This window comes from Chiloscyllium plagiosum, unplaced genomic scaffold (genome assembly GCF_037043375.1).
Source record: "Chiloscyllium plagiosum isolate Xiang-an unplaced genomic scaffold, Cpla_swu_hap1 HiC_scaffold_8, whole genome shotgun sequence".
NCBI lineage: Eukaryota > Metazoa > Chordata > Chondrichthyes > Orectolobiformes > Hemiscylliidae > Chiloscyllium > Chiloscyllium plagiosum.
The window spans coordinates 23,611,663-23,638,688 of NW_028270146.1; the positions used below are offsets into that span (position 1 = coordinate 23,611,663).

At 42.6% G+C, this 27,026-nt stretch overlaps 1 protein-coding gene across 1 annotated transcript in view; it reads right to left on the bottom strand.

Annotated features, from left to right (window-relative positions):
- LOC122553399 (prospero homeobox protein 1-like) overlaps positions 1–27,026 on the bottom strand; it is a 68,344-nt gene that overhangs the window by 11,661 nt on the left and 29,657 nt on the right. Inside the window, exon 4 of the mRNA XM_087989471.1 lies at positions 10,964–11,158. Coding sequence (XP_087845597.1) covers positions 10,964–11,158 — 195 coding nt within the window. The remainder of the gene's footprint in view (positions 1–10,963; positions 11,159–27,026) is intronic.

The following is a 27,026-nucleotide window of genomic DNA, read 5'->3' on the forward strand; positions in this document are numbered from 1 at the left end:
TACTGTTAAACTGATGCATTATACAGTTCTTATGTCTGTGTAAATAGTTTTGCAACTACCTATTGTACATGTATTTTTATTCTACTGTGTGAAATTTTACTATGAAAGTAAAGAGAATTCTGTGTTACTGCTTTAAGATCTATGCTGGTGATCCAAAATGAACATATGACTAGCAGCCATAAGGAGTCCAAGTAACTGCATGTCAAACTAAGGATGTGTATGTCAGTTGGTGTGTAGCTGCAAGTTGTCAGTGTTTTTTTTAAGTAAACCTGTTTGAGATTTTATCAGTCCACCATGAGAGTAGTCATTCTGTATTAAGGAACACAACACAAGAATGTGGCACCGATATTTTCTGCCAGAGACCTCCTGCATAAAATACACATGAGATGAAATGTAAATCGCAAATGTTGGCAATCTAAACAAAATGAATATGTGTTGGAAATATATAACAAGTTAACGTCTGAAAGAGGAAAGACAGGCTGATGCATATGCTATGGTCCTAGGTCCCACTTTTCTGATCATCAAAGATTTCATCCAGAAGGCTAATTTTCTTGACTGACAATTGATCTTCTTTACATTTTCAGCAGTTTTCCTTTGTATCATGTCTGAGACAGGGTTCTAAATCCCTACTGTGACATCTCCACCCTCCAATATATGTGTTGCTGTAAATGTTAGTGAGGACTGAATTGAATAGCTCAACAGTCAGTATAATGATCATAATGTATGTAATGTATAATACGTGAAATGTGTCATATTTGAAATGTAGACAGCTCACTAAGCTGCCTGCTCACTTAAAAGATGTCTACCTGTAGTCATTGTTAACCAGACTATTGGTTGGCTCAATGCATCAGTGCATCAACCATAAGACCTTCAAACTTTTAAAAATTAGCCTCATGTTTAAATAGGGAACTAAATCTGCCTGGTGCTGAGAATTAATCTTTCCTGTGAAACAGTGAGGATTGAAAGAGAGCAGGCTTCAAGGTTTTTAGGTGCTGCACTGGAGGTTTTATGGAAAGGAGGAGAGAAAAGAGTGGGGTGAAGAGCATATCAGCCATGATTGAATGGCAGAGCAGACTCATTGGGCTGAATGGCCTAATTATCTTACATCTTATGAACTTATGAACTGTGTCTGCAAGGTGCTCTCCAGAAATATGGTCAAAAGACAGTCGGAGAAGATAGTCATGACGGTCAATACCAAGCCTCAAGCTGTAAGGACTTGGATACAGTGCTAACAAGAAGTTTAGGGATGTCATATCAGTAAACAAAATCAGTGTATTCACCTTCAACTGCTATGCTCCATCCAACTGTATCACTAGACTTAGAAAATGTTCAGTTCACCAAACCTCTTGTAGGTTCTCCTTCAATTCACAGACCATCCTGACATTGAATTATATCCCTATTGTGTCAAAATCCTGCTCCATCTTCCCTAACAGAACTGTGAATGTACCTACTCCACATGGTCCTAGCCTTGCCAACAATACTCATATCCTGATAATGAATTAAATAAACATCATTGATCTACCAGCAATCTTTATCCATCAGGACTCCTCACCAAGATTCAGAGCTTCACCTCATCTTCACGCACTTTCTACTATTGCAAGGCTCACATCCACATCTCGCACTGCCAACTAACTGTTCAACCACATTATCAAAACTGGTTGCATAGTACTCACTGACAAACTTCCAGGGTAAGGTGATGCACATAGGCATCACCAGAGGTAGTCGGAAATGTTCAAAAGGAGACAGTTACGCCTGCAGGTCCTAATTTCCAAGAGGTAGGGAAAGGTAGGGAAATACTTTTGGCAATTACTAAAATGTACCCATATCCAGTGGAACTGCTGCAACCCAATATGACAGTCACTGTGTATCTAACATTTCTTCAGAAATCCAATTTCTCACTATCTCTCCTGATTTACAATCTGCAGAAAGTGTAAGCATGCACTTCTTAATTTCCTGCTCCCTTCACCACAAATCTAGCCCTGTGCCTTTCTCCTTTCACTACCTGAGAACTATAATCTGGAGGAACACCAATGAAAGAGTGATGATGAAGACACAGGACTCATCAAGTTTCACACTCATTGTCTCCAGCTCAGATACTGACACTGATTGAGAGAGATTAGAGATGGGACCTGCAAGTGGTGAGACACAGAGTGTGAGTGCAGTGCAGCTGGGGGAGGAAGGCTGATGCAGATGCCACCTTACTAGATACTGAGATGCCACAAAGCTGAGCAGATTCAGATGATGCAGCCAACAGAAGAAGGCTGATGGATTTATTTGTGTACAATGAAATGATTGGTTTATGCCAAAAAGCCTGTACAGTATTCAATATCAAGAGATATTGAAGTATTAAACACTAACCTCGTACGGGAGCTTGTACAAATTATGGAGCCCATCCTTTCCAACATTGTTTACACACTTGTGCACTACTTCAAGACACATCCCAAGGCACTTGGTAGACAGTTAAGTTCTTTCAGATCTAATCACTGAGCTGTTATGATGTGAGCAATATGACAGCCAATTTACACATAGCAAGATCCTGTGAAAATAATGCAATAGTCTGTGCTTGTTGCTGTGTTACTTAAGAGTTAACCATTGGGCAGTTCACTCATAACATCTTCCCTGCTCTACGTCAAAAGAACACCGTGATGTCTTTTACATTCACCTGAGAAGATCGACATCTGAATATCTCATCTGAAAGAAGGCACTGACAACAGCCCAGCACTCTGTCAGTATTGCACTAAAATGTCTTTATGGTCAAGAATCTTGTCTGGGACTTGAACCTAAAATTTTCTGACTCAGAGCCAGGAGTGCAACCAAATGAGCCAAAACTGCTACATCGGTTTAAATATAGTTCATGCTCCTTGAATAGATGACAGCCTCAGTGACTGTCCCTTACACAACAGTGGATGGAAAACAGAAACATGATACAAGAATCACCAGTTCTAATGTGGAAGGATCCCCAGCCAGATAAATGTTCATTACCATCATCACTTTCACTGACTATGTAATCCTTGCTGTAGTCAGAGGTTACAGTTGTTACTACAGTAAGTAGCAAATTTAAGCGAGAGCTTCTTTATTAAAACACAACTGTCTCACACATTGTGCATCAGGAAAGTGCAGCTGGAGAATTCCTCCCTGAACATTTTGCTGGATAAGTCTTGTGGCCAGGAAAAAGTCAGAAGCCACTACCTGCAATGCCACTCCTTTGCTGCAGACTGTTGTAGTTTGGATGAATTGTAGAGAATGCCAAACATATATGGTTGCAGCAACAGACAGAAGAAATTATTCTGCATATTAACCTGCATATAGCTGATAACCTCCTTTAAATACTCTTGATAATGAAGTAGTAGGGGAATCCTTCCTGCTATTTAATATGAGCTGAGCTGTGCTAAGTTGCAAGAAAACATTAACCAGTGTGTTAAATTCACCAGGTTTGTACACTCACTTATGAAGACATTCTGCTCTGCATATCAAGAGGCAATTAGCTACACCATACTACGATCCCTCACCGAGCATGATTCATGGCAAAAGTATATGAATGCTCATTCCATACCATTTTAGTCCCCAACCATCACCCACAGCGTCCAAACAACTGGTACTATGGAATCCAGTTTTGCACCCAGTGCCTTGGAATGGAATGTCTTAGCGTTGAGATAAAGCAAACACTGTTAATCTCTCCCTGCAACCTTCCCACTGTAAGAATGCACACAATCATTTCTCAGGATCCTGAGCCAATGCTAGTTTCAGCCTCACTCAAGCGTGCGGATTACTTAATCCTGAGTTGTTTTAGTGTGATCGCGTGACTTCCGATTCCCACACTTTGCTTGATGAGTATATCATGGTGAGTTACCCACAATGGACTTGACATCAAAGAGAAACACATCAAAAGTCATTCTCATCACTGGAAATAATAAGGATAGTATGGGATTTGGGAGAGGGAAGATACATTGATATTGGAGGTATAACCTTGATATAATCCTCATAACATTTAAGTATTTAGAAGTGCACTTGTGATGCCAAAACATACAAGGTTGGAGGCCAAGTGCTGGAAAATTGGATTAGAATAGTCAGGCGGTTGTTTATATCTGGCACAGATGCGATGGACTGAAGGGACTTCTTTTGTGCTGTGGACATCAATGACTCATTGAGGGTTGATTTGTGAAGTGATGAGGAGAGGATGGATATTCTGGTGTTTGTCTGCCAAAAAGTGTGGCTTACCTGTTAGAAACCCTTCAGGCTTCCCTGGCTAAGGGATGTCAAGGAGATGATGTTTGTTTGAGGAGTAATTATAGCACCACAAAGTGAAGTTAATCTACAAACAACAGATCTTGAGTTAAACTGTACTGTTTAGAGAAGACTTCTGTTCAGATGTCTCCCATGGAGGCAGAAGGAAGAATTGAAAAGGAATAGGAAAATCATTATTAGATTGATGCTGGATACCTACTAGGCCTGAACCAAAGAGCAGCAATCATCATTCACCATAACACAGTGAACCTGCCCCCTAATAACGGGATTTGGGATTGAGAACTATTGCAAGGCAGAAGAGGGAAAACAAAGAACCGTTACACCCTGAAATACATTATTAAACAAATCAGTTCTTACCATGGTACGGTAAATTTGTGAAATTGTTTTAAAAAAGAATGTTTGACCTCCTAATTCAATTTCAGATCAATTGGAATGTTTGAAAATGGATCTCCAGCTCTCCTGACACCACAACCTAAAGCAATGTAAGCAATGAGATTTACTGTGCTAACAGATCAGAAATCATGGCTTGTGGGTCTCTGAGTAGATGCAGGGGAATCAGTTTGCCTGCCTACTAGAGAAAGTGGTTATGTTCTATGCCATCACATCAGGATAGAGCCTGATTTCCAACGGTCACTAAACAACATCATACATGTGAAACCAGCCACTCAATGAAGCACCAAGCTCTGATCTCTTGTGACACCACCTGCAAGCATTTCTCCAAGCCACTCACTATTCTTGAATATATGTATTACTGTTCATTCAACGTGCATGGGTCAAAATCCTGGAATTCCCTCCCTAACAATATTGTGGGTCTGCCTACACCAAGTGAACTGCAGCCATTCACCACACCTTCTCAGGGACAGTTATGGATAGAGAATAAATGTCATTGAATTTTTTAAAAATGCAATTGTCTGATGTAATATCTGCAGAAGAGTAAATGGTTAACTACCGTTGATTAATATAATTTCCTCTGGAAAACAACTCCATAAACAAAGGAAGGCATAGCTAAGTACCAAAGTTAATCAGATTGTTGGCAGATTCAATTCAATGTTGGAGAAATCTGAACTCATATACTGTATACTGTAGAAGCAAGAACAGAGAAAGGAAATATACCTCAAATGGATTACAGCAGCAGAGGGAATTTAGTGTGTTGATGCATAGCTTTATGAAGGTAAATGCATGAGCAGATAAGGCCTGATAAAAGACAAATGGGATCTTTGGTTTTGTACCAAGAGACAGGACTGGCAGCTCAACATTCCATGGTATAGAAGTTTCAGGCACAACCGAGGGAGAAGTAAGAGAAGTGGGGGCATTGCATTATTGATAAAGGAAAGCACCATTGGAGTAATGAGGGAGAAAGTTCGAGAAGAGTCTTCAGATGAGGCCATCTGAGTACAGCTTCTGGTAAAATGGAGGTGAGGCTCATCCACTCCATTTGCTTTTCTCTTTGTTCTTATTTTTTCCTCCGTTTTTCTTGTTTCTTTTCTTTTTTTCTTTTATTTATTTTACCCATCTTTCGTTGAAGAATTCAGTCGCAGCGACAGCTTCGGTAGTGGTGACTGAGCCCAGCATGGACTCGTGACAGCAGCATCGGTTTGGGTTCCTGCCAACATCTGCACCCAACGCAGATTCATGGAGGCAGCAGTGGTGGAGGAGAGTTTGGGGCCAATATGAGACCCAACAGTATCAACGAGGTGGGCCTGAAGCAGACACATGGCGGTGGCAGAGTAGAGTTTGGGCCAGTGTGGCACCCCGCAGCATCCTTAGCATCTGCATTGGCGAGGTCTAGCGAGGACTCAAAGTGATGAGGGGGTCAGTAGAGGCAAGATGGTGCCAAAGAGTGGCAATTTTCGTTTGAGCAGTGACAGCGCAGTAAAGGGGACTTGTGTCTGGCCACTAGGCCCACAGGGCCTAGAACATTACAGGCCCTTCAGCCCTCGATGTGGCGCCAAACTGTTAAACCAATCTAAAGCTCATCCAGCCTACACTACTCCATTATCAACCATATGTTTATCCAATGACCATTTAAATGCCTTTAATGTTGGCGAGGGGCATTCCACGCCCTTACTATTCTCTGAGTAAAGAACCCACCTCTGACATCTATCCTATACCTATCATCCCTCAATTTAAAGCTATGATCCCCCTATGCTAGCCATCACCATCTGAGGAAAAAGACTCGCACTGTCCACCCTATTTAATCCTCTGATTATCTTGTATGCCTCTATTAAGTCACCTCTTAACCTTCTCTCTAACAAAAACAGCTTCAAGTCCCTCAGCCTTTCATCACAAGACCTTTCCTCCATACCAGGCAACATTCAAGACTCCACCATGGCCCATGGTGCAGCATTTGACAAGAAGGACTGTAAAGTTGAATACTTTTTCTTAAGTTCTTTATTTTTCCACCTTTATATTCTATGTTTTAGTTTATTTTTCTGCATTTTAGGATGGCACCAGACAGTGGCAAACTACACAATACATTTCACTGTATTTTGTAAAAAAAAAGTGATAATAAATAAATCAGTCAAATTAAAAAAACTCAAATAAGCTCAGAAACAAAAAAGGGGCAGTTACCTTGCTGGGATTATAGGATAGGCTTCCCAACAATCAGAAGAAGATAGAAGAGGAGATATGTAGCCAAGTCACAGAAAGGTGTGAGAGAAACAGGGTTACAATTGTAGGGAACTTCAACTTTGCTAACCACTATTGGCATCCCCTCAGTGTGAAAGGATTAAATAAGTGGAATTTTTAAAGTGCATCATGAGAGCTTTTTGTGCCAGTGCACAGACAGAGCTACTGGAGATGGCGCAGTGCTAATCCTATGGAATGAAGCTGGTCAAGTGGTTGAAGTTTCATTGGGCGCGCATTTTGAGAACTGTAACCAAAACTCTGAAGTTTCAAAGTCATAGTGGAAAGGGATAAGGATAGTGCACAAGTTAAGTGGCTAAATTGGGAGAAGCTTGATTTGAACATCAGACACAATCTGCACAATCCGGCAAACATTAACTGGGGACAACTACTTGTAGGTAAGTCTATATTTGGAAGCTGGGAGTCTTTTAAAAGTAGTATAGTGAGAATTCAGGGCCAGCATGTTCCTCTTAAATGCAAAAGCAGTTAGTAGAGGGAACCTAGATGTCAAGGAACCTTCCTATTCCTGATGAAGGGCTTTTGCCCGAAACATCGATTTTCCTGCTCCTCGGATGCTGCCTGACCTGCTGTGCTTTTCCAGCACCACTCTGTTCTAAACTCTGGTTTCCAGCATCTGCAGTCCTCACTTTTGCCTAGTCAAGGAACCTTCCAGCTCAGTGAGCAAACCTACATCCAGAACCTCAACCTGAGCTACAAATCTTCTCAAAACTCGTTAATGTCAAGGGATATTGAGAGTTTGATAAAGAAAAAGAAGAAAGCATATTTCAGGTACAGCGTATTAATAACAGGAGGGGAGGCCCTTCGCAGTACAGAGAATGTAGGGGGTTGCTTAAAAGGGAGATTAGGAGGTTAAGGAGGCGCCAAAAATATCTTTGATAGATGGGATCAAGGAAAACCACAAGGCTTTTTATAATTTATTAAGAATAAGAGAATTATTAGGGAAAGCGACCAAAGGGCAACCTGTGCATGGAGCCAGTGGACATGGGTGAAGTCTTAATGAATACTCCTCATCTGTATTCACAGAGGGGAAAGACATTGTAGGGGATGTCAATTGGGATGATGAGGTTCTAGAAAATGGGTTTCCTCCGGGTGCTCCGGTTTCCTCCCACTGTCACAAAGATGTGCAGGTTAGGTGAATTGACCATGCTAAATTGCCCGTAGTGTTGGGTTAGGGGTAAATGTCGGGGTATGGGTATGGGTGGGTTGCGCTTCGGTGGGTCGGTGTGGACTTGTTTGGCCGAATGGCCTGTTTCCACACTGTAATGTAATCTAATCTAATCTAATGTAATCTAATCTAAGATAAATAAGGAAGAGATATCAGGTGTTTTACTGGAGATTCAGGTGCATTAATCCACAGGACCTGATGTTTGTATTCCAAGTTACTATGAGAAGAAATGGCTGGAGCGCTGGCAGAGACATTTAGGAACGTTGGAACAGGAATAGGCCATTCAGCCCCTTGAGCCTGCTCTGCTATTCAGTAGATCTGTGGCCTAACACCATATGCCTGCCTTATCTCTTGATAGAACTGGAAATGTGTTGCTGGAAAAGCGCAGCAGGTCAGGCAGCATCCAGGGAACAGGAGAATCGACGTTTCGGGCATAAGCCCTTCTTCAGGAATGGGGAAAGTTTGTCCAGCAGGCTAAGATAAAAGGTAGCGAGGAGGGACTTGGGGGAGGGGCGTCGGCTGTGCAGAGGAGATGTATCTCTTGATATCCTTGCTTAATAAAAAATTCTCTCTCTCTGATTCAAGTTAAACAATTAAATTAGCATCGACCACCATTTGAGGAAGAGACCTCTGCAACTCTATGCATGTAAAAGTGATTTCTAACAGCTTTCCTGACTGGCGTGGCTTTAATTCTTAGACAATGCCCCTTGGTTCTAGAATCTTCAACTAGTAGAGGCTGTTCATCTTTGTCTACTTCCCTGTTAATATCTTGAAGACCTCAATTAGATCACCCCTTAACCTTCTAAATTTCAGGGAATTAAGGCCTAATTTGTCTGATCTTCTCATAACTTACTGCCTGACCCCCAGGAATCATCCTTGTAAACATGCATTGAACTCCCTCCATGGCCAAAACATTCTTCATAAAGTTTGGTGCCCATATCTGCTCACTGTACTTGAAGTGGGGTCTAACTAGGGTTTTGTATACATTGCAGCATAACCTTTGTATCCTTATACACCAGCCCTTTAGATATGAAGGCCAGTATTCTATTCGCCTTCTTGACTATTTTTTGCCTCTGTTGTGGCATTTTAAAGAGTTCTACATTTGAACCCTCAAATCTGGCTGGGCATCGACTGCATTTAACTTTGTGCCTGATAAAAACATCCTGATCTTTTTCAGTCTGAAATGGATAACCTCACACTGGCTTATTTCAAAATCCATCTACAATAGCTTGCCCATTCACCTAGTTCCTTCATTTAAGAAAGGCACCAAGGATAGGCCAGGTAACTGCAGATCATTTGGTCTGACATCAGTGGTCAGGAAATTATTGGAAAAAAAATCTGAAGAAGAGAATTAATCAATAGTTGGAAAGGCAAGGATTACCCAGGAGTATTCAGCACAGATTTGTTATAGGGAGATCCTATCTAACTAATTCGATTGAGCTTTTGAAAAAGTGACTAAATATATTGTTGAAAGTACAGGTATGGAATCCTTTATCTGAGATCCTTGGGGCCAGTTGTTTTTCAGAATTAAGAATTTTTCAAATTTCAGAATAAATGACATTTTCACAGTGAAATTTAAAAAAAAATACCTAAACAGCAGACGCACATGTGACTAGTATGAGCAGTGAGACGCAGTTGGCGCCTGCCAGTGCTGGGCCTCACCGCTACGTCACATCTGAGTGATGTGGTTTGAGTTGGGTCACCTGTTTGCATGCCAAAATGGCACTCCACACTCCACGAAAAAGATTTCAGAGCTTTTCTGATTTTGGACAAAGGATTGTGTGCCTGTAGTGCACTTGGTGTGGTTTACATGGATGTCAGTAAGGCTTTTGACAAGGTCTCACATAGAAGACCCATCCAGAAGGTGACAGGCCATGGGATCCAAGGCAAGTTGGCAAACAGGCTCCAAAACTGGCTTGTAAATAGGCTACAGATGGAATACCATGTGCAGCTTTGGTCGCCACATTTTTGGAAGGATGTGATTGCACAAGAGAGGGTGCCGAGGAGATTCATCAGGATGTTGACTTGGATGAAAAGTCTCAGTTACGATGAGAGACTGGAAAGGTTGGGTTTGTTTTCCTTGGAGCAGAGGAGGCTGTATTATGCACTGCTTTGAACACCCGATTTACAGGTTGGTCTAAAAATAGTCAAAATGGTGCAACATAAGTTGACTCAGAGGTAACCAGGAATGAGAGGCTATAGTGATGGAAAATTTTGAGAATACATGACTGAGAAGATTAAGAGGTATCTAATTTAAATTTTGAGATTATTTGAAGTCTAATAAAGATAAATGGTGATACCAGTTGGTGAGATGTTAAGACATTTCAAATAATCTTAAAAGAGATTAGAAAAAATGTTTCTTTAGACTAAATTTAATTCGATCTTGATACGAAATCAATATAGTCTTTATGGAAGAGTGCTAGCAAAGTGCCTGAAAAAGAAATAAAAGGAATAAGCAAGAATAAAAATTGGTGGAGAAACTCAGCAGCATCAGCAGAGAGAAGAGGTAAAGATTAGTCCAGTGACCTCAGTTCTGAAAAAGTGTCACTGGACTTGAAACATTAATTTTATTTTCTCTTCACACACCTACTGAGTTTCTCCAACAATTTCTATGTTTGTGTGTTTCACATCTCCAGTATTTGAAGTTCTTTGGTTCATTTCATGAATAAATAAGAGTTGATTGCATCCAAATGGGGAAACACCAGTACACATTGATGGGACAATGACTGACTTCTTTGCTGAGACATCAAATGATCTTTTGTAGTACGTATTTCATGCTTTATCCATAAATTACTGGATTTATGTGGATATATGTGGATCACAGGATGGTGAAATGGGGTTCAAGTGTCTACTAAATATCAATATCATGATAGAGAGAAATCTTCAAAGTAAATGTAAATGACTGACCTGAAAATCATTAGCTTTGTTGTAGTGCATGTTGAGAGCACGGTAAAGTTCAGTGTCTCTGGTGACTTTTAGATCATTGGCGTTGGTTATGCCATCATTTACAGCCTGCCGGGCGAATTTCTCCATCTGGATATAGTAAAACTCTCGAAAATTGCTGAACCATTTGATAAGCTGTGATGTGATGCATCTGTTAAACTGGTGGTAAAACAGATTAAAGAGAAGTTGGTCTTTACAAATCAGATCTGTCTCTGCATCACCTAATACGTCCTTAATTCCTTTTGTTAAATCATATATTAATAAACTTATTAAAAATATGCAAATGATGACAAAGACAGTATTAAATATCTGATAAATGTTCCCGAAATTCACAAGTAGGTATTATCTCATGATTAAGGAATTATATAATATGTATCAAAGATCTATTTAAAACCATGTAAATAGTTGCTTAGTCATACAGTATTTCTGATAAAGGAACAGGCTGTCGAATGTTTTCATCCTGGATTCATCAGGGCAGACACAGCAATTTCAAAGGAAACAATTGTTTATTGGCATGAGAAACATGGTGCCGACGAGATACCAAGGGGACTCTCATTTGGTCCAGGAGTTGTCATAGAAAACACAAGGTTTGTTTTAATTGAAAAGGTACAATCCATGGACAAGATTCTTTTCCTGCAGACGACCAGTCCCTGCATTTCAATATGTGTACCCTCTCACACCCATGAATGAACCAACTTGCAAACTGAATTGATAATCTTCAGCTGGTTTTTACTGTAATTCTTAGCACACGCAGGATTGTTCAGTAAATGCTGTGTGATTGCGGAATACCATTTAATGCTGAACACCATATTCCACGTTTTGAGAGTACAGGCTGTTTTAGGATAATCTTTGCTTGTTGTGATCCACCAGTCAATAGGATGTATGGGTTATGTATCCAGCACTGCACCAACACTGAAATTCATTATACCTCATTACTTATTTGTAGAATATCGTTTTAGCCAGACAGCTGTATCCTATTAATGGAGAATAATTTTATGACTGTATAGTAGCAAAATGTGGCAGTTAGCTTTTCCTGTTCCTCAAATTCTTGAGATAGCTGACTATTCTAGGGTATCTTGAGGTAGATTGGACGTATTTCAGAACTGAAAATGACAAACTTGGGCCTATTTGTGAATTCACATGTTATGTACTGGGTGCTGCATAGCTATTTGGGCATCAAGCTTACAGGTTAAGCAAATAGCTTTGGCCCTTAATAGCAGAGGGTGATAAAACCAGTCATAGCAGGTGGAGCTATAGGAATTCCAATTGTATATGTCAAATAGTGAAGGAGGCTTGTTGTAAATTATCACATTGTGTAAAGGGACCGCTCCCTTTCAAATTTCTAGTTAATTGAGAGATGAAGCTCGTTAAGTGCTCTGTGCACTTTCTATGTTGCACTGAAAACTTGTAACTTTGGCCTGAATTTTTGTAATGGTGGAGAACATCTCTAACTTAGTCAATTTATCACTGAAGCCCCCATTGTGGAATCCCACCCCTGGGAAAACATGCAACCTCCAACAAACAGATCTATTTTTTTGTTGGTGGGAGCACAGTTTGTGAATTTTATACTTTGCAAGAGAAGGTTTAAACTTATTGGAGCTTTTTGGAGAGGTAGAGTCTCCTTTTGAAGAGGCAAAATTTCTTTTTGGGTAGGTCCAGGGACCTCTTTGGGGGAGATCAGGTACCCTTTGGGAGGGAAAAAATCAACGAGGTAAAAACAATGACTGCAGATGCTGGACACCAGATTCTGGATTAGTGGTGCTGGAAGAGCACAGCAGTTCAGGCAGCATCCAAGGAGCAGCGAAATCGACGTTTCGGGCAAAAGCCCTTCATCAGGAATAAAAGCAAAGAGCCTGAAGCGTGGAGAGATAAGCTAGGGGAGGGTGGGGGTGGGGAGAGAGTAGCATAGAGTACAATGGGTAAGTGGGGGAGGGGATGAAAGTGATAGGTCAGGGAGGAGAGGGTGGAGTGGATAGGTGGAAAAGGAGCTAGGCAGGTCGGACAAGTCCGGACAAGTCATGGGGACAGTGCTGAGCTGGAAGTTTGGAACTAGGGTGAGGTGGGGGAAGGGGAAATGAGGAAACTGTGGAAGTCCACATTGATGCCCTGGGGTTGAAGTGTTCCAAGACGGAAGATGAGGCGTTCTTCCTCCAGGCGTCTGGTGGTGAGGGAGCGGCGGTGAAGGAGGCCCAGGACCTCCATCTCCTCGGCAGAGTGGGAGGGGGAGTCGAAATGTTGGGCCATGGGGCAATGTGGTTGATTTGTACGGGTGTCCCGGAGATGTTCCCTAAAGCGCTCTGCTAGGAGGCGCCCAGTCTCCCCAATGTAGAGGAGACCACATCGGGAGCAACGGATACAATAAATGATATTAGTGGATGTGCAGGTAAAACTTTGATGGATGTGGAAGGCTCCTTTAGGGCCTTGGATAGAGGTGAGGGAGGAGGTGTGGGCGCAGGTTTTACAGTTCCTGCGGTGGCAGGGGAAGGTGCCAGGATGGGAGGGTGGGTTGTAGGAGGACGTGGACCTGACCAGGTAGTCACGGAGGGAACGGTCTTTGTGGAAGGCGGAAAGGGTAGGGAGGGAAATATATCCCTGGTGTTTGGGTCTTTTTGGAGGTGGCAGAAATGTCGGCGGATGATTTGGTTCATGCAAAGGTTGGTAGGGTGGAAGGTGAGCACCAGGGGCATTCTGTCCTTGTTACGGTTGGAGGGGTGGGGTCTGAGGGCGGAGATGCGGGATGTGGACGAGATGCATTGGAGGGCATCTTTTACCACATGGGAAGGGAAATTGCGGTCTCTAAAGAAGGAGGCATCTGGTATGTTCTGTGGTGGAACTGGTCCTCCTGGGAGCAGATACGGCGGAGGCAGAGGAATTGGGAATACGGGATGGCATTTTTGCAAGAGGTAGGGTGGGAAGAAGTGTTTTTTAAGAATATGAAGTCAGCATAGACTTACAACATTATTGTATTTAATTTCAACATGGGTCCTGAGGTCTGCCCATTTGGATGTTAGGTGAGTTGGCATGAGAGTTTAAGAGCAAAGGATGGTGATTAGGGGTATGGGCTGACATAAGTTGGCATAGATGCTACAAGGGGATATTATAGAATGGTTAGAGAGGCACACATTGAAGTTGGAGCAGGAGAAAGCACAGGGCCCCACAAGCCTGCTTTATCATTCAATAAATCCTGGATGATCTGATCACTCCACCACTGCTCACCCCTGTTGATCTACCATCCTTTGTTTATTAAGAATTGATCTAGCTCTGCTTTTAATATATTCAAAGACGCTGCCTCTATCACAGTTTGAGGAAGACATTCAAAGTACTCAACAAAGAAAATGTTCTCGATCTTGAATGATTAAATAGTGACCTGTAGTTCTATATTGTCCTTTCATTCTCCCACTGTAAGAAATATCTTTTCCACATGCACCTTATCAAGATCCCTTAGATTCCTATATTTCAAGTGTTGCACCTTACTCTTCTAAACTCCAGCAGGTACAAACCTAGCTGATATACACTGTCCTCAAAAGGTAATACCACTCAAACACACCCCCCAACCCCGCCTCCATGTATTAGCTTTTACATCCTTAAATAAGGAGGCTAATGCAATATCCAGCACTTCAAATGTAGTTTCACCAATGCACTGTATAACAGAAACATAACCTCACTATTTTGTATTAAATTCTCCTTACAGCAAATAATTATGAAAGGTAATAGAATGTTATCATTTATTGCATCTGAATACTAACATTTTGCAATTCATGCACTGGATTACCCAGATTACACTTCATCTCAGAGTTTTGCAATCAATTACCATTCACATATTTTAATCCAAAAATATGCAGATTGGTTGGATTGGCCATGCTAAATTGCCCAGGGATATGCAGACTGGATGGATTAGCCATGGGAAATGCAGGGTTACAGGGATAGGATAAGGGAGTGGGTTGGGGTGGGATGCTCTTAGGAAGATCAGCATGGATCCGATAGACCAAATGGCCTGCTTCCACATTGTAGGGATTCTACGATTCTGCCAAAATGGATGATTTCACATTTTCCCACATTGTATTTCATTTGTCAGATGTTTTCCCTCTCACTTAATATTGCCGTATCCATTTATAGCCTCATTATGTTCTTTTTACAGTTTACTTTGCTACCTACCTTTGTGCCATCAGGAAATTAGACAACCATATCATACCCAATACCATGAGCTTATATTTCCACAATAACGTTTGATGTGGTGCCTCATCAACTATGTGCTATAAATCTAAGTATAATACTTCCACTAGTTCAATTTTAACCACAACACATATTACGTCTTCGAAGACCTCCAATAACATGGTTAAACATGATTTCCCTTTTGCAAAAGAATATCTACATTGCCCGATTATCTTGAATTTTACTAAGTGATCTTCTATAATGTCTTTAATAATAGCTTTGAACTATTTCAGATGTTAAACTAACTGGATTGTAGTTTCCTGCTTTTTACGTCTGTTCTCTTTTGAATAAAGGAATTGCATTCACTATTTCCCAATCTAATGGAATTTTCCCCAATCTACAGAATTTTGGAAAATAGAAACAGAAATTGCTGGAAGATCTCAGCATGTCTGGCAGCATCTATGAGAGAATTCAGAGTTAATGTTTCAGGTCCAGTGACCATTCTTCCCAACTAGAGATCTAATCATTTGTTGTAAAGGGCTTTGAACAAAGGAACTTTTGAGTGTTGTTGGAGTTGCAACCATCCAGACAAATTAGGAGTATTCCATCGCACTCCTGACGTGTAGATGATGTACAGGCTTTGTGAAGAAAGGAGGGGGGTTACTCAGTGCAAGGCTCCTGGCTCCTGTTTTCATAGTCGCAGTATTTATGTGACAAGTTCAGTTCAGTTTCTGTCAATGGTGAACTCCAGGATTTTGGTAGTGAAAGTTTCAGTACCAGTGAATATCAAGGGCCAATGATAAATGTTCTCTTCTTGGAAATGGTCATTGCCTAGTATTTGGCATGAATATTACTGTTACTTGTCAACTTAAATTTGCATGTTGTCTAGATAATGTCGCATTAGGGGATCTGGAATGCTTCAGTGTCTGGGAGTCACAAATGATGCTGAACATTGATGACTGTACAATGAACATGCCCACTTCTAACATTATCATGCAGGGAAGGTCATTGATGAAGTAGCTGAAGATGATTGGAATAGGACACTACCCTTAAGAACCCCTGTAGAAATGTCCTGGAGCTGCAATGATTGACTCCCAACAACCACACCATCTTTCTTTGTGCCTGGCATGACTCCAACCAGTGGAGAGATTTCCTGCTGATTCCAGTTTTGCTAGGGCTCCTTGATACCGCACTCGGTCAAATGTCACTCTCAACTCACCTATGGAATTCAGCCTATTTGTCCATCTTTGGACAAAGGCTGTAATGATGTCAGGAGCAGAGTGACCCTGGTGGAGCCCAAACTAGGTGTCAATGAGCAGGTTGTTGCTGAGCAACTGCTCTTTGATAACACTGTTGATGATATCTTCCATTACTTTACTGATGATCAAGATGTTGGGATAATTGGCCAGGTTGGATATGTCCTGCTTTGTGTGGACGGGACATGCCTGGATGATTAGAGAGATGTCAGGCTTATAGATGCCCTGGAACAGCTTGGCTTAGGGATTGGCAAGCTCTGGTGCACAAGTCCTCAGTATTATTGCTGGAATGTTGTCTGGGCCCATGGCCTTTTCAGTATCCAATGTCTCCAACTGTTTCTTGACATCACATAGAGTGAATCAAATTGGCTGAAAACTGATATCTGTAATTCTGGGACCATTGGAGGAGACAGAGATGGATCATTCACTCATGACTTCTGGCCAAAGGTTGCAGTCAGTGCTTCAGTCTTATCTTTTGCAATGACATGATGGGCTCTTCCATCATTGGGGATGTGGATATTTATGACACCTCCTCCTCCAGTGCGTTGTTTAATTGTCCACCACCATTCATAACAGGATGTGTCAGGACTGTAAAGCTTAGATGTGTCTTTCACTTGTTGTTTATGGCTATCTGGCTATTTGTTGACTTCTTCAGGTTGATACCTCACTTTTAGTTCTGCCTGGTGCTGCTCCTGGTATGCCCTTCTGCACTCTCCATTGAACCAGGGTTGGTTCCCTGGTTTTATTGTAATGGTTGATTGGGGGGAATTTGTGGGCCATGAAGGTGCAGATTGTGTTGGAGTACAATTTGGCCATCGCTGATGGCCCACAGCATCCCATAGAATTGAATTGCTCTGTCTGTTCTAAGTCTGTCCCTTTTTGCACGGGAATAGTGTCACACAATAAAAAGGTGGATATTCTCAACAAACGTGTGGAGGTCACTCTCACCACCACTTCCATGGACAACTGCATATGCAGCAGGCAGATTGGTGATGATAAGTTCAAGTATGCTTTTTGCCTCGTTAGTTTCCTTATCAACAGCCACAGATCCAGTCCTGTAGCAATGTCCTTTAGGACCTGATCAGCTCAATCAGTAGTGATGCTGCCAAGCCAATCTTGATTGTAGATATTGTAGACCTCTACCCACAGTATATTTTGCACCCTTGCTACTCTCGGTGCTTCCTTCAAAATGTTGTTCAAAATAGAGAAGCACTGATTCATTAGCTGAGAGAGGATGGTATGCATAATCAGTCGGAGGTTTCCTTGCCCATGTTTGACTTGATGCCATGAGACTTAATGGGTTGGAGTCAATGTTCAGGACTCCTTGGGGCAAATGCCTCCTGACTATATACCACTGTGCCACCACCTCTGCTGCATCTGCCTTGCTGGAGGGTCAGGATAGGATGGTGTTGTTTGGGATGTTGTGTGCAAGGTGTGCTTGAATATGGCTATGTCAGCTTATTGGGGGAAACTGAGGACTCTAGATGCTGGAGAGTCAGAGTCGAAAAGTATGGCGCTAGAAAAGCACAGCAGGTCAGGCAGCATTTGAGGAGCAGGAGAGTCAATGTTTTGGGCATAAGACCTTTATCAGGAATGTGGGGGGAAGGGGGCTGAGAGGTAAATAGGAATGTGGGAATGGGGTTTGGGGGCAAGTAGCTGGGAAGGCGATAGGTGGATGCAGGTGGAGGGTGATTGTGATAGGTTGGTGGGGAGGCTAGAGCAGATAGGTAGGAAGGAAGATGGACAGGCAGGACAGGTCAAGATGGCAGTGCCAAGTTGGAGAGTTGGATCTGGGATAATCTGGGATAAGGTAGATTTGGATACTAGTGAAGTTGACGTAGATGTTTTGTGGTTGGAGGGGTCTAAGGCGGAAGACGGGGTGTTCTTCCTCCAGTCGTTCGGTGGCTTGGATTTGTTAGTGTAGGAGGCCCATGACTTACATGTCCTTGGTGGAGTGGGAGGGGGAGCTGAAGAGGTCGGCCACAGGGCGATGGGGTTGTTGGGTGCGTGTGTCCCAGAGATGTTCCTTGAAATGCTCCGCGAGTTGGTGTGCTGTTTCACGGATGTGGAGAAGACCATATCAAGAGCAATGGACACATAGATGAGGTGGGTGGATGTGCAGGAAAATTTCTGCCGGATGTGAAAAGATCCTTTGGGGCCTTGGACAGAGGTGAGGGGGAAAGTATGGGCACGGGTTTTACACTTCTTGTGGTTAAGAGCAAAGGTGCCAGGTGTGGAGGGTGAGCTGATGGGGGTCGTGGACCTAACAAGGGAGTCATGCAGGGAATGGTCTCTGCAGAATACAAATAGGGTTGGGGAGGGAAATAATGTCTCTGGTGGTGGAGTCTGATTGTAGGTGATGGAAATGGCAGAGAATAATGCATTACATCCGGATATGATCAGGTGTACCTGAGAACTCTGTGGGAAGCTAGAGAAGTGATTGCTGGGCCTCTTGCTGAGATATTTGTATCATCAATAGTCATAGGTGAGGTGCCGGAAGACTGGAGGTTGGCAAACGTGGTGCCACAGTTTAAGAAAGGCAGTAAAGACAAGCCAGGGAACTATAGATCGGTAAGCCTGACCTCGGTGGGTGGGCAAGTTGTTGGAGGGAATCCTGAGGGACAGGATGTACATGTATTTGGAAAGGCAAGGACTGATTCGGGATAGTCAACGTGGATTTGTGCGTGGGAAATCATGTCTCACAAACTTGATTGCGTTTTTTGAAGAAGTACCAAAGAAGATTGATGAGGGCAGAGCTGTAGGTGTGATCTATATGGACTTCAGTAAGGCATTCGACAAAGTTCCCCATGGGAGACTGATTAGCAAGGTTAGATCTCATGGAATACAGGGAAAACTAGCCATTTGGATACAGAACTGGCTCAAAGGTAGAAGGCAGAAGGGAGGAGTAGAGGGTTGTTTTTCAGACTGGAGGCCTGTGACCAGTGGAGTGCCACAAGGATCGGTGCTAGGCCCTCTACTTTTTGTCATTTACATAAATGATTTGGATGCGAGCGTAAGAGGTACAGTTAGTAAGTTTGCAGATGACACCAAAATTGGAGGTGTAGTGGACGGTGAAGAGGGTTACCTCAGATTACAATAGGATCTGGACCAGATGGGCCAATGGGCTGAGAAGTGGCAGATGGAGTTTAATTCAGATAAATGCGAAGTGCTGCATTTTGGGAAAGCAAATCTTAGCAGGACTTATACACTTAATGGTAAGGTCCTAGGGAGTGTTGCTGAACAAAGAGACCTTGGAGTGCAGGTTCATAGCTACTTGAAAGTGGAGTCGCAGGTAAATAGGATAGTGAAGAAGGCGTTTGGTATGCTTTCCTTTATTGGTCAGAGTATTGAGTACAGGAGTTGGGAGTTCATGTTGTGGCTGTACAGGACATTGGTTAGGCCACTGTTGGAATATTGCGTGCAATTCTGGTCTTCTTCCTATTGGAAAGATATTGTGAAACTTGAAAGGGTTCAGAAAAGATTTACAAGGATGTTGCCAGGGTTGGAGGATCTGAGCTATAGGGAGAGGCTAAGCAGGCTGGGGCTGTTTTCCCTGGAGTGTCGGAGGCTGAGGGGTGACCTTATAGAGGTTTATAAAATTATGAGGGGCATGGATAGGATAAATAGACAAAGTCTTTTCCCTGAGCTTGGGAAGTCCAGAACTGGAGGGCATAGGTTTTGGGTGAGAGGGGAAAGATATAAAAGAGACCTAAGGGGCAACTTTTTCACACAGAGGGTGGTACGTGTATGGAATGAGCTGCCAGAGGATGTGGTGGAGGCTGGTATAATTGCAACATTTAAGAGGCATTTGGATGGGTATATGAATAGGAAGGGTTTGGAGGGATATGGGCCGGATGCTGGCAGGTGGGACGAGATTGGGTTGGGATATTTGGTTGGCATGTACGGGTTGGACCGAAGGGTCTGTTTCCATGCTGTACATCTCTATGACTCTGTGACTCTATTAGTGGGGTGGAAGGTGAGAATTGGGTATCTTCTATCCTTGTTGTAAATGGAGGGGTGGAGTTCAAGGGCAGAGGTGCCGGAGGTGGAGGAGATGCACTGGAGGGCCTTGTTGACAATGTGGGAGGGCAAATTGCACTCCTTGAAGTAGGAGGCCATCTGGGATGTTCTGGAGTGAAATTACTCCTCCTGGGAGCAGATACGGCAGTGGCAGAGGAATTGGGAGTAAGGGATCATGTTTTTACGGGGGGGGGGGGGGGGGCATGGGATGAGGTATAGTCCAGGTTGCTATGGGGGTTGGTAGGTATGAAATAGATGTTCATGTTCAGTTGGTTGCCAGAGATAGAGAGGTCCAGGAAGGGGAGGAAGGTGTCTGAGAAGGTACAGGTGAACCTAAGGTCAGGGTGGAAGGTGTTAGTGAAGTTGATGAACTGTTCCATCTCCTTGTCAGAGCACGAGGTGGTGCCGATACAGACATCAGTGTAGCGGAGGAAGAGGTGGGGATGTTGCCGGTCTAACTGCGGAGGATAGACAGTTCCATGTATCCTACAAAGAGGCAGGCATAGCTGGGGCCCAGATGGTGCCCATAGCCCTGGCCAACAATGCCTCATCTTCCCCATGGACATCCAGTCCCTACACACATTCATCCACCATGGCAAAGGCCTCCACGCCTGCCATTTCTTCCTGTCCTGCCGACCCAACCAGTACCCCACTGCCAACATTCAATTGGGGGAACTGGTCCTGACCCTCAATAATTTCTCCTTCAAATCCTCCCACTTCCTTCAGAACAAAGGGGTATCCATGGGCACAGTTCTCCCACTTTTGACACAATGTTTGTGAGAAGGGCATTGCAAGATTGACAAGACTGTTTCTGCCATTGTTGAGCCTGATGCCTTATTCGATGCCTGGTTGTCCATCTGGTTGTCATTCCTTTTCTCCCTTCTAGCAGTTGATTCAACTGAGTGGCTTGCTTGGCCATTTCAGAGGATAGTTGTGAGTCAGTCACATTGCTGTGGTCTGGAATCACATGTAGGCCAGACTAAGTGAGCATGGCAGTTTTATTCCCTAAAGGACATTAATGATTCAGATGGGCTTTTACGACAACCATTTCACAGTCACTATTAGACATGAAATTCTAATTTGAATTCAGAAATTAAATTCACCTTCCACCATCTGCTGTTGTGAGATGCAAACGCAGGTTCCCAGAACATTACATGGGTCTGTGGATCACTAGTCTAGTAACAATAGCACAAGGCCATCACTCTCCCTGTAGCAGTGACTGTCTCCTTGCCATCGTCTGGGGCCTAATGCCAACATTTGAAGAATTATCGCATAGATTAATCAATTTATCTTAAAATAATGGTCTTAGCATAAATATAAGTGTTGCTTACTATTAATGCACTGGGAACAACCTAAGTCAGAGTATTCACAAGATTTTTAAAAAAATTACTCACCTTAATTCTGAGTTACTTCCCACTTAAAACACAAGTTGTGGGAATTTCACCCCGCTCACCAGCACTGGCTGCTTATTTCAGAAAGCAACATAAATATATCTTGAGTGTACAGAGTCCTGAGACCACAGAAATGTGATTGCTGTGGGTTGTGGGCTGATACCTGAAATAACTTGATAGAGAACTTCAGAATCAAAAAGAACAACACTGCTTTGTTTTAATTTTCAAGTTTGGGTGAATTGTAAAGCACTCTTTGTTTTTTGGTGCTTTTATTTTATTTCAGAACTTGAGGGCATAGGTTTAGGATGAGAGGGGAAATGGATCTAAGGGGCAACTTTTTCACACAGGGTGGTGCTTGTATGGAATGAGCTGCCAGAGGAAGTGGTGGAGGCTGGGACAATTACAGCATTTAAAAGGCATCTGGATTGTTATATGAATAGGAAGGGTTTAGAGGGATATGGGCCAATTGCAGGCAAATGGGGTGAGATTAGGTTGGGATATCTGGTCAGCATGGATGAGTTGGACCAAAGGGTCTGTTTCTGTGCTGTACGTCTCTATGACTCTAATAGAAGCCCGCAGACAAATGTGTTCTGACTGCAGAAGATTCTTCCCAGACTCCTCTGGTACCTTGCCCAAAACATTTAATCTTTGCACATGATCTGGAATGCTAATTGGGGGCTGACTACATGGAGAGTACCACAAAACAATGGAGAGTTATTCAGGCTCTAGCTTCCCCCTTCCCCTGGCTTTGCACAGTGGTAAGCTAGTAATTTACAGTATTACAAATAGTTTCTACCATGGCTCATTGGTAACAATCTTTCTTTTGAATCGGAGGTTGGAGGTTCAAGTCCAGCTCCAGCGATGTCAACACAACAATCTAGACTGCCATCCCAGCCCCATACTGAGCGAATGCAGCACTGCCGATCATAGTATCTTTTGTGATGCGGCATTAAACTGCAAACTACCCACAAAGTAAAACTGGTGAATGAGATTATACGTATCTGCTATACTTCAAAATAAAGGTGCTGTGTACCCATTTCCAAGTATCACAGGCTTTTCCCCCTTGGTCATCGGCCCTGTCAATTTGAGTACATGAGAGAGAGAGATGAATAGAAGGATATTCTGATTGGGCGAGATGGAGTATGATGCGAGGTAGCTCATGTCAAACATTAATTTCAACACTTTTAAGTCTGAATGGTTTCTGTGCTGCAAATAAAAGCACAATTCTAAGAGCAAAGATGCTAGCCCCGCTGTCCTGGTAATGAGTTAACCTTCAACCAACATAAATTACTCTGTCATTATCAAATGCTGTTTGAGGGACCTTGCTGCAGTTATATTAGCTGCTGCATTTACGACAGTGCAATAACAACCAGATTTCAAAAGAACTTTGTTGACTGTAAAGAATTTTAGGATGTGCAGATTACGAAAGGTCCTACATAAATGTAGGTCCCCAAATATTGCTTTGATTAATTCAGCACCATGTTTCCTCTTCGGCATTGCTTGGCTTCACAACAAGTAGTACTTAAAAGGGAAAGACTTACATTTAGAGAAAGTGACCCTGAGTAAAACAGAACTCTTATCACAGACACAGTACCATTTCATGACACTGAACTATCTCTAATGTGTTCACATGCAATTGAATGATTCCTAAGTAGGCAAAGAGGGAAGCCATTTGCACCCATTAAGATTCACAAATGAATATTACTTAAGTCATTTGGTGATCACCTATTATATCACCATCTCTTCTTCCCTCATTGCCCACTTAGAATTAGCAGCCGTTTCTCCAGTTGAAACAGGTCAACCAAAGTTTGGACACAAGCTTACTTAATCTGTGACTAAGGAGTGATTGTTTGATAGAATGCTACAGCGGAAGCTATACTCTAGATTAAAGGGGCTGGATGTTAGGCAAGTTGTGTCAACTTCATTTTTGCGATTCTCCCACTATCAACAATTTTTCTTCAAAGTGAACAGCCATAAGTTTTTAAACTGTGCTGCTAGTGTCGACCTACAATTCTTGGGTGCCTCACATTCTGCCATCAGCGCAATTGTTTCCTTTGTGGCCCACTAATCCAGGCCAGCGAGTCAGCAGGCTTGTGATGTGAAGCCAAATAACTTCATAAGCGCAACAACTGCTGACACATATAGGCTGACCCACCAGAAAATTGTAATTAAAACAATCAAGCTAACAACAACAGGAAGACTCTCACCCAGTTATCTTTAATGATTTTTTAGATTTAGCTTGGAAAATGTAACCATTAGTGAAGAGCTACTTTTTTGAACAGATCTACAGGAAACTGGCAGTAAGAGAATGACTTACATTGCTGTAGTTCCCTTTTTTAAGTCACTGTTGTAGAAAGAGCATAATTAAGTTGCAAAGTCGCCAAAACAGAAAATAATTTATCAGATAATCTATTTTAATGATGCTTATGATAAGTAAATAATTTCACACAACACATGGAAAAGCTAAAACTGAAACAGCTGGAGTTGCTGTGACTGTATGTCACCGTTACCATTCAGGCCTGCAGTATTGGGGAATGCTCTGACTTGAGCCAGTTGGAATACTATATACAATTCTGACCACCATACTTTAAGAAGGATGCAAAGACATCGGAAAGAATGGTTGATGAGAATAAGAGCATAAGACATAGGAGCAGAATTAAACTATTTAGCCCATCGATCTGCTCCACATTCGATCGTAACTGATATGTTTCTCAACCCCATTCTCCTGCCTTCTCCCCATAACCCTTGATGCCCTTATTAAGAAGAAACCTATCTCTATCTTAAGTACACTCAATGACTTGGCCTCCATATCCCTCTGTGCCACAGTTCTATGGATTAACCACCATGTGGCTGAAGGAATTCCTCCTTACATCAAAAGGGTTGTCACTTCATTCTGAGGCTGTTCCCTCAGGTCCTAATTTCCCCTCCTAGTGGAAACATCATCTTCATGTCCACTCTATCCAGGCCTCCCAGAATTCTCTAAGTTTCAATCAAATTCCCCCTTATCCTTCTAAACTCTATGAGTACAGACCCAGAGTCAGCAACCACCCCTCGTATGACAAGCCCTTCATTCTTGTAAAGGAGCATTCTTGTAAACCCCCTCTGGACTCCCTCCAATGCCAACTCACCCTTCATTAGGTACAGGGGCCCAAAACTGCTCACAACATTTCAAATGCAATCTGACCAGCCCCTTATACAGCCTCAGCAATACATCCCTGCTCTTGTATTCTGAGAATGGTTCCAGGGATGAGAAAGTTCAGTTAAGAAGTAACAAAGAGGATTCATGAGGGCAGACCAGTGGACGTGATCTGTATGGACTTCAGTAAGGCGTTCGACAAGGTTTCCCATGGGAGACTGGTTGGCAAGGTCCGATCTCACGGAATACAGAGAGAACTAGCTATTTGGATACAGAACTGGCTCAAAGATAGAAGACAGAGGGTGATGGTGGAGGATTGTTTTTCAGACTGGAGGCCTGTGACCAGTGGAGTGCCACAAGGATCGGTGCTAGGTCCACCATTTTTCGTCATTTATATTAATGATTTGGATGTGAGCATAAGATGTACAGTTAGTAAGTTTGCAGATGAGACCAAAATTGGAGGTGTAGTGGAAAGCAAAGAATGTTACCTCAGATTACAACAGGATCTTGATCAGATGGGCCAATGGGCTGAGAAGTGGCAGATGGAGTTTAATTCAGATAAATGCAAGGTGCTGCATTTTGGGAAAGCAAATCGTAGCAGGACTTATACACTTAATGGTAAGGTCCTATGGAGTGTTGCTGAACAAAGAGACCTTGGAGTGCAGGTTCATAGCTCCTTGAAAGTGGAGTGGCAGGTGGTTAGGATAGTGAAGAAGGCGTTTGATATGCTTTCTTTTATTGGTCAGAGTATGGAGTACAGGAGTTGGGAGGTAATGTTGCGGCTGTACAGGACATTAGTTAGGCCACTTTTGGAATGTTGCATGCAATTCTGGTCTCCTTCCTATTGGAAAGATGTTGTGAAACTTGAAAGGATTCAGAAAAGATTCACAAGGATGTTGCCAGGGTTGGAGGATTTGAGCTATAGGGAAAGGTTGAATAAGCTGGGGCTGTTTTCCCTGGAGTGTCGGAGGCTGAGGGGTGACCTTATAGAGGCTTACAAAATCATGAGGGGCATGGATAGAATAAATAGACAAAGTCTCTTCCCTGGGGTGGGGGAGCCAGGAACTCGAGGGCATAGGTTTAGGGTGAGAGGGGAAAGATATAAAAGAGACCTAAGGGGCAACTTCTTCAAGCAGAGGGTGGTACGTGTATGGAATAAGCTGCCAGAGGATGTGGTGGTACAATTGCAATATTTAAAGGGCGTCTGGCTGAGTATATGAATAGGAAGGGTTTGGAGTGATATTGTCCAGGTGCTGGCAGGAGGGACTAGAGTGGGTTGGGATATCTGATCAGCATGGATGAGTTGGACCAAAGGGTCTGTTTCCACGCTGTACATCTCTATGGCTCTATGACTTTAAGAGCACAGATTGGACATATTGGGACTGTTTTACTTGGAGAGGTGAAGACTAAGAGGAGATCTGATAGACATTTTCTAAATCACATGGGGACTGGACAGAGAAAATATTTTGGAGAAGAAGCAAATGCATGGTGAGAAAAAACATTTTCATGCAGCAAGTGGTTAGGGCATGGATCACAGAGCCTGGAAGTAGAGGGCAGTAGATAAATAGAAAAATGGAAAATAGAAAGTAAAAAATAGAAAAAAAAGTGCAGTGTTACATGGCAAATACACAAGTTTGTGACAAGATCAAAATGCTTCACGAGCCAGTACAAACTCAGGGGGGCGAATGGCCTTCTGCATCATAACAATTCTGTTATCACAATCTTGATAAGGAAGTTATTTCATTCAAAATATGGAAAAACTAATATTGAAACAGTCAGAATAATACTGATAGCAACCAAAGAGACAATCAGATTATAATGTTGTGGCAATACAACAACCGGAGGGAGGACTATTCAGCACAGAAATGAAGGGAAAGTGAAAGAAATATCAGAGGAAGAATGACTGGGCTTTGATATTGGGCGTCTTTTCTGAGCCGTTTTCAAGAGACCATTGTGTTGTGGACAAGTTGGTTGGACTGACGTCTCATATGGGATTAACTCGCAGTTGCAGTGTGCAAATACTCCCATGCACTTCTGAGAAAACACAATATTCATGGGTGAGTGAGCAGATC